This window comes from Argiope bruennichi, chromosome 4, assembly GCF_947563725.1.
Source record: "Argiope bruennichi chromosome 4, qqArgBrue1.1, whole genome shotgun sequence".
NCBI lineage: Eukaryota > Metazoa > Arthropoda > Arachnida > Araneae > Araneidae > Argiope > Argiope bruennichi.
The window spans coordinates 126,509,516-126,515,931 of record NC_079154.1 but is presented as its reverse complement, the minus strand read 5'-3'; the positions used below and the strand labels follow the sequence as shown (position 1 = coordinate 126,515,931).

At 31.9% G+C, this 6,416-nt stretch overlaps 1 protein-coding gene across 1 annotated transcript in view; it reads left to right on the top strand.

The window, feature by feature from the left end:
• Window positions 1-5,202: 5,202 nt before the first annotated feature.
• The window catches only part of LOC129966438 (dual specificity tyrosine-phosphorylation-regulated kinase 2-like), a 78,966-nt gene continuing 77,752 nt past the window's right edge, over window positions 5,203-6,416 (top strand). Inside the window, exon 1 of the mRNA XM_056080861.1 lies at window positions 5,203-5,285. Coding sequence (XP_055936836.1) covers window positions 5,235-5,285 — 51 coding nt within the window. The 5' untranslated portion in view covers window positions 5,203-5,234. The remainder of the gene's footprint in view (window positions 5,286-6,416) is intronic.

Genomic DNA, 6,416 nt, shown 5'->3' with positions numbered 1-6,416 from the left:
ACATGTGTTACATTAAGCAATTAAGATCTTAAAATAAATGTATAATAAATGGATAGAGAAACAAAGGGAATTTTCCTAAATAGGTACATAAGCAATTGTTAGAAATAATGAAAGACGCAAAGTTGTGCTATTCAGTATCTACAATGTAGCAATAAAGTGGTGTTAAGTATACTCATCCAATGTCATCAAATCAGAAACAGAAATCGCCGAGTCTGCTTTCGTGCAGCCCTGAGCAAAGAAAAAACATTCTATAGAAATAAATTCCATTTTGATTAATTTCTTAATACGTATTTCTTGTCTGATGTTAACTAGTACTTTACTTTCAGATAGGTCAAAGGGTCAAGAATGAGATGCCAAACGCGCCACCTGGTTATGAATCTGGAAAAGTAAGAAAGAAATAAAATGGAAGACTAAAGCATAACTTATATCGTTTTTTTTTTTTAAATTTATTTATTTCCTATGGATCAAAAATCTTATAAGCATTTCAGCTCTTCTTCATTTAAGTTATTTAGAAAAGTGCATAAAGAAAATATTTTTGAGTTAAGATCAGAGTTATGTTATCAATTAACTTCCTCTTAGAAAAGCGTTTGATATAAGAAAAGAGTTAGAAGACTTTAGAAAAGCAGATGAAACCTAATTTTTACTGGCAAAATTCAGAATTTTCAAAAACGCATAAATTTTTAACAAATTTCTTCCCCATTTTATAAAAAATTAGTTTTTTTAAAAACTGATATCTAAAAATTTATGAGAAAAATTTTGTATCCTGTGTTAAAATCTTCACGTTACCACCACACATCAAATAGAATGCCAATCTTTGATATATTTACAATGGACATTTGGTGAATATAAAAACGTAAGCAATGCTATTGTGTCTTTATTATTTTCATAATAATAATTAGAAAATCAAAATCAGAGCTGGATTCTTCAGACATAATGGCGAAATTAGATGTACATTAAAAGACTGGAGCTTAATAAACTGTTGAATTTAGTTTTTCTTAACTTAATCTGTATCTTAAAAATTTATTTAAAATTAATTTATATTTTTTATTTTAGTGACTTTGTGAAAATGTGTGGCTTTTGTGTATTTACTTATTATTTGACTCATGATTGTGCTGCACCCACTTTCGTAGACAATATTATTTTAGCAGACATTTGGTGGTTTAGTTATTGTAATAAATAAATGAAAGTAATAAAACAAAGAGAAACCTGAACAAATATACTTGACGAAGAATTAATATTATTAAAATAGTTTTTTTAATTTATTTCATTTGTATTTTTTGCAAAATTATTTATTTGACAAATAGGTCAAAAACATCTTTGATTAAAAACATCATAGGTTAAAAACAAACAAACAGCCTACATTCCATAACCATCGTTTTCAACCTTGCTGCCATAGGCAGTTGCCCAATCTTCTGTCTAGACGGAAAATCCGTCCTCTCTGATACGTCGAAATGTTGTTGAATATTCAATTTTTTTGCTATTCCAAAACTGATTAAAGTAAAAATAAAGTATTCTACTTGTTTGTGACTTTCGACGCTCTGAAAACAAAACTAAATCATCAAAGTAAGGAAAACAGATTATTTTAAAATATTATTGAATGATCTAATATAAATTAAATATTGAATTTATCTAAATATGTGACTTCTTACATAAGGAGCAAAAGCAGTACAATTAAAAAAGAACAAGAAATCTATCGTTAGTTTTCTGACACAGATATCCGTTTGAGAACTACCACCAAGACATTTTTTTTTTCTCACTCCTCTTCTTCTCCAATGCAAAACGACAGAAACGAAAATCTCGGGAATATATTTAAAGATTATTTCAATTTGAATACTTAGAATCTGATTTAAAAGTGAGTTTTTAACAAAGTATTTCAGAAGAGATTGATTCAAACTAGAGAAGTTTAAAGGGAAAGAGCCGTTTTCTAATTTGCATACGTGTATACAGTTTTCCCAAAATTGTGGCAGAAAAATGCATGTTAGCTTATGAGTAACTGAAATTTAGATTATGTGGAAGCATTTGCATTTATTTTTAAAATTAATTCTGCTAATGTGAAGTCCGCCTTATTAATAATTTAAATATTCTTTTCAGATTTGCAACGATATCTCCACTTCCCCTTTCATATTCATGAAAGAATTTCTCAATCTTTAAATGAGATAACAGAAAGCAATATGTCTAATTATATTTTCTGAAATCCTTTGCATTGCAATGTATAAATAATCACGTCGTTTCATGTCTTAACAGTAGTGTTTTCTGCGATGAAAATTTTAAAAAATGAGTATTTAGGTTTCGCTGTCATAGACCGTACTTACTTCAGACATTTTAATGTAATCAATGCAGTAATGATTATTAAAATCAAATGTACTGACACTGAGCAAATTTGAATCACGATACAAAGAAATGGATTTAAGTTAGGGCCAGTTAATATGGAGAAAAAAACAAGCGAAATCTGTTACATTTTTTCGATTGAAATTTTTAATTCTATTACACACACACACAAACGCCTTTGGCGACCAGCCAGTTCGCCAATCTTAATGCTCGTTAAAATTTTAATAATTAAATATTTTATGTAATTCCTACTTTAATAGCTTCTTCATCAAAATATTTTAAAACTTCAAATTTTGATAGTCATATAATTCACTCATAATATTATAAAGGTCTTCAGTCATAACGTAATATGTAACTTTCTAATTTTTTTGTTAGCTCCCGTAGAATTTATTCTTTAAATTAAAATGAAAATGATTAATCTGCAATTAATATAATACAAAGCATACAACTAACCTAAAAATAATTTAAATCAAGTCCGCATCCTTTTAAAATAGTTGTCAACAATTAAAACACAATGCGCATGTGTGAATTTTCAACGCCAGTTGGTAATGCGAATGCATGAATTTTCAGAATCGCTTGAAATTATCGGTCGAAAAATTTTAAGCCTAACCTTATTAGCGTGAGGCGAAAAAAAAAAAAAAAAAAAAAAACTGAAGCCTTACTTATTTGGCGATGGGAAAATGAAGATTGTTTTTGGCGGGAAAGTTAGTTTTTAATTAATAATTAAAATTCTAATAAAAAATTAAAAAAAAGGGACTCCAGGTGCACATTTCCGACTTCCACACACACACACACACGCTCACACATTGAGCTTTATGTAAGTATAGATAGATAACGAATTTTTGTGTCTTCCCATCTAAAACTCCTCGAAGAATGGTGATATTTTATTTATTGAATGCAAGCAATTAGCTTTATACTAAATCCTGTGTGTGTGTCTTTGTATGTAAACATATTTAAAAAATATTTGGCCGGAAAATGGATCTTTTCGAATTTTACTTCGAGTTATTTCATTCGGGGAGGCGTAATTTGTACAAAGAAAAAGTGGTAAAAGATACGTTAGTCTATATCGCGACACAAGGTGCGGGGGGGGGGATATAAGGATTTCTTTGACATGTGTAGACTTAGGAAACGGAATCTCAGGTTCTCAGGTATCTTTAAAAGAATGTTGTAAGCATTAAGGATTTTTTTCTTTCTATCCCTTTACTCGGGGCATGGAAAAAGGTTGAAATTACCTATTTTCCAAAGCGAGTGTAAAATGAATTAAATAAAAAAGTGGAAATTGGATCAGGAAATAAGAGAACATTTTAATTAACAATTAAAGAACAATTTAATTAACATTTAACTAATACATATCACTACTTTATGGGCTCATAAATTTTTTTCTATAGATTTAACTATTCTGTATTCCTTTACTGTTTGGAAATTTGTACAGATTAGCTAATCGAATCATTCGAATCAACATTTTCGATATTTTGCAAGAACATGCGCATTCGAATTCCTTTCAGTTATCGAAATCATGGTCGCTGGGTTTTGGAGTTGTAAGATAGTGAATTTTAGACTCGACTGTACTAAAGATCCATACTCATGTGGATTTCATATTAATTCTATTATCGTCAACTAAACATTTCTGCATTCGTGTGGCGTGGAAGTCTAGAGAATGATACATTTTTTTATATGTCTTCCTTGACATCAAAATTTCTAAATAGCCTTCAAAACAAGTTGTTCATTTACTAAAACTAACTTCCTCAAGCTGGCATAAAATGAAAAAACAAAGGTGGATTCTAAAAATAAGGAAAAACTTGTTATCTAAAATTTCCTGGAAAGAGCGTTTTTCCTTTTAAAAACGGAACCCAGTCAAATGATAAATATTTTTTTCTAATAACTTTTTAAATACAGGAAGAAGATTGAAAGTTTACCTGAAATGAATGTGAAAATCACGCCTGTGCTATTATAAATGCAAAGAAAAAGGTATGCAGGAATATGTATTTTTTTTTAGTGTGAGTCGTACTATTATTATCTCTAAGTCACATTTTCTTATTTAAGAAAATATAAGCTGTGAGAAACTCATTCAAAGAAAATGTTTTATTTCCTTTGACGAGAAAAAAAAAAGGATGCAAGAATATCAAACAATATTTATTAATTATATATCATATCTGGCTTAATTTAGATGGTATTTACCAACCAATCATGGAAATCATTTCATTATCTATGATATTACATTGCATGAGAATTTCATCTTTAAATCTGTTCCACGCAAATGACGCTATAAGAAGTTTTCTTCCAACACAACTCACTCAATCCCAAATCACTAAACTAATACAGACGCACTTAAAGAATAATCTTGACTACATTTAACACATTACAAGCGAATATAACTAGTTCTAAAGATTGGAGGAGAAGCGAGAATTTAATTTGCGATTCCAGCAAATAATTAACGAACGGGCAGATCGTTGGAATATCATGTTTCACGTCGGAGAACCTTTTTCTCTAATTTTTTAAGAAAAGTGTCTCGACAAGCCAAAGTGGCCGGAAAGGTATTCAGCAACGTCTTCCTCCTTGCATAAATATTGGCTCGCAAATTTTGCCCGGGTAAAAAGGGAAAAAATGGCTTGCATTATTCGATAATAGGTTAGTCAAACAAAGAATCGTGTTCCGCTCCGAGTCATTAGTTCGGGCACGCTTGCAGATACTGCGCATGCTCTGACGGTTGCGTGCGGATCTTCCCGCCAGAACACCGAGAGTTTCGGAGAAAGGATTGTTCTTTGGGGGTGGTTGACGAGGGGGGTGTTTTCGGATGCGGCGGAGACGGCCGCCAGGGGTCTCCGCAGTAGTCGGGATGGAGATGCTGCGGCAAGAATCGTTTTTCCGTCCCGAGGGCCGCTTATGATCCGCGGTCCAGTGCCATCATGGCAGATGACCGACAGCTGCCCAACATACAAGAGGACTGCCTCCTCAAGGTGAGTAAAAAGCAGTTTTCCTTCCAAAAACCCACTCTTCATCCGAAAAATTGTCTACCGGCAGACGACGTCCACTTCGATCCTCCACCCGCCCCCGAAACTCCACTCTCGCTTTTTCCCACCATCACTCTCATTCCAAACGATTCTCTTTAGAAGCATTTATGAGTCAGTCTATAAACAACGGGATTGTTCCATGAGAGATGGACCCATCGGAACAAGGGATGCAGTAGAACATGATGTGTGGGGGTGGTGGAGTCAGAAAGTAGTTAGTGGTTAGGCTTAGCCAGTTAATAAGCTGGATGACCCCCCAGCGGGATGGATACGGCCCGACTGGCAAAAGTCCGGCAGTCTCTAGGAATGTTCGGGAATGGTAAACAGCAGTACAATCTTCTGAAGAGCAGCGAATGTTATCGAAAATTTCTTGCCTAATCCTTCCGTTAGAGCAATTAAATGTTCGAAACTTGAAAAGTTCTGGAGAAAGTATGCGTTTGATGTCCCGTTAAGGAATTAGATGGATGATGGAGTGAGTACATCGCTTCTTCCCTCGCTGCACGATGGAGCAACTCGTTTCTCCCAAACACGTCTGTATTTTTATTTTAACTAAACAATAAATGAAAAGACATGCTTTTAGTATAATTTAGTTATTTCTGATTAAAAAATATACTTCAAAATTTTGATTGATCCATTTTGAAGCTCTAAATAGAGTGTAAACATTCAACTTCTTGAAAAATTTTAATATTTTGAGAAACCTTGTTTCAAAAAGTATGTGTTTAAAGCATCATGTATCAGTATGTGTTATGTTTCAGATGATTGAAATTTAATGAACAGTATTCCTTTCTTTCATATGTGTTGTAATAATAATTGTTTTGTTGACAAATCTATTTATATATTTTTCTTTTCTTACATTTAAAAAAAAATAAATATCGATTAAAACATCCGAATAATAAAATATATCATCAATGATGTTCACGCGGAGAATTAATAACTAAGAAAAATATAAAATTAATGAATTAAAATTCAAAACGGAATGTGATAAATACTTGAGACTCTAATTGAATTTTTTCTTAAGTAAATATATATCTATATATGGCTTATGTACATCAGTACATGAAAGGCTTTTTTTGCAATATA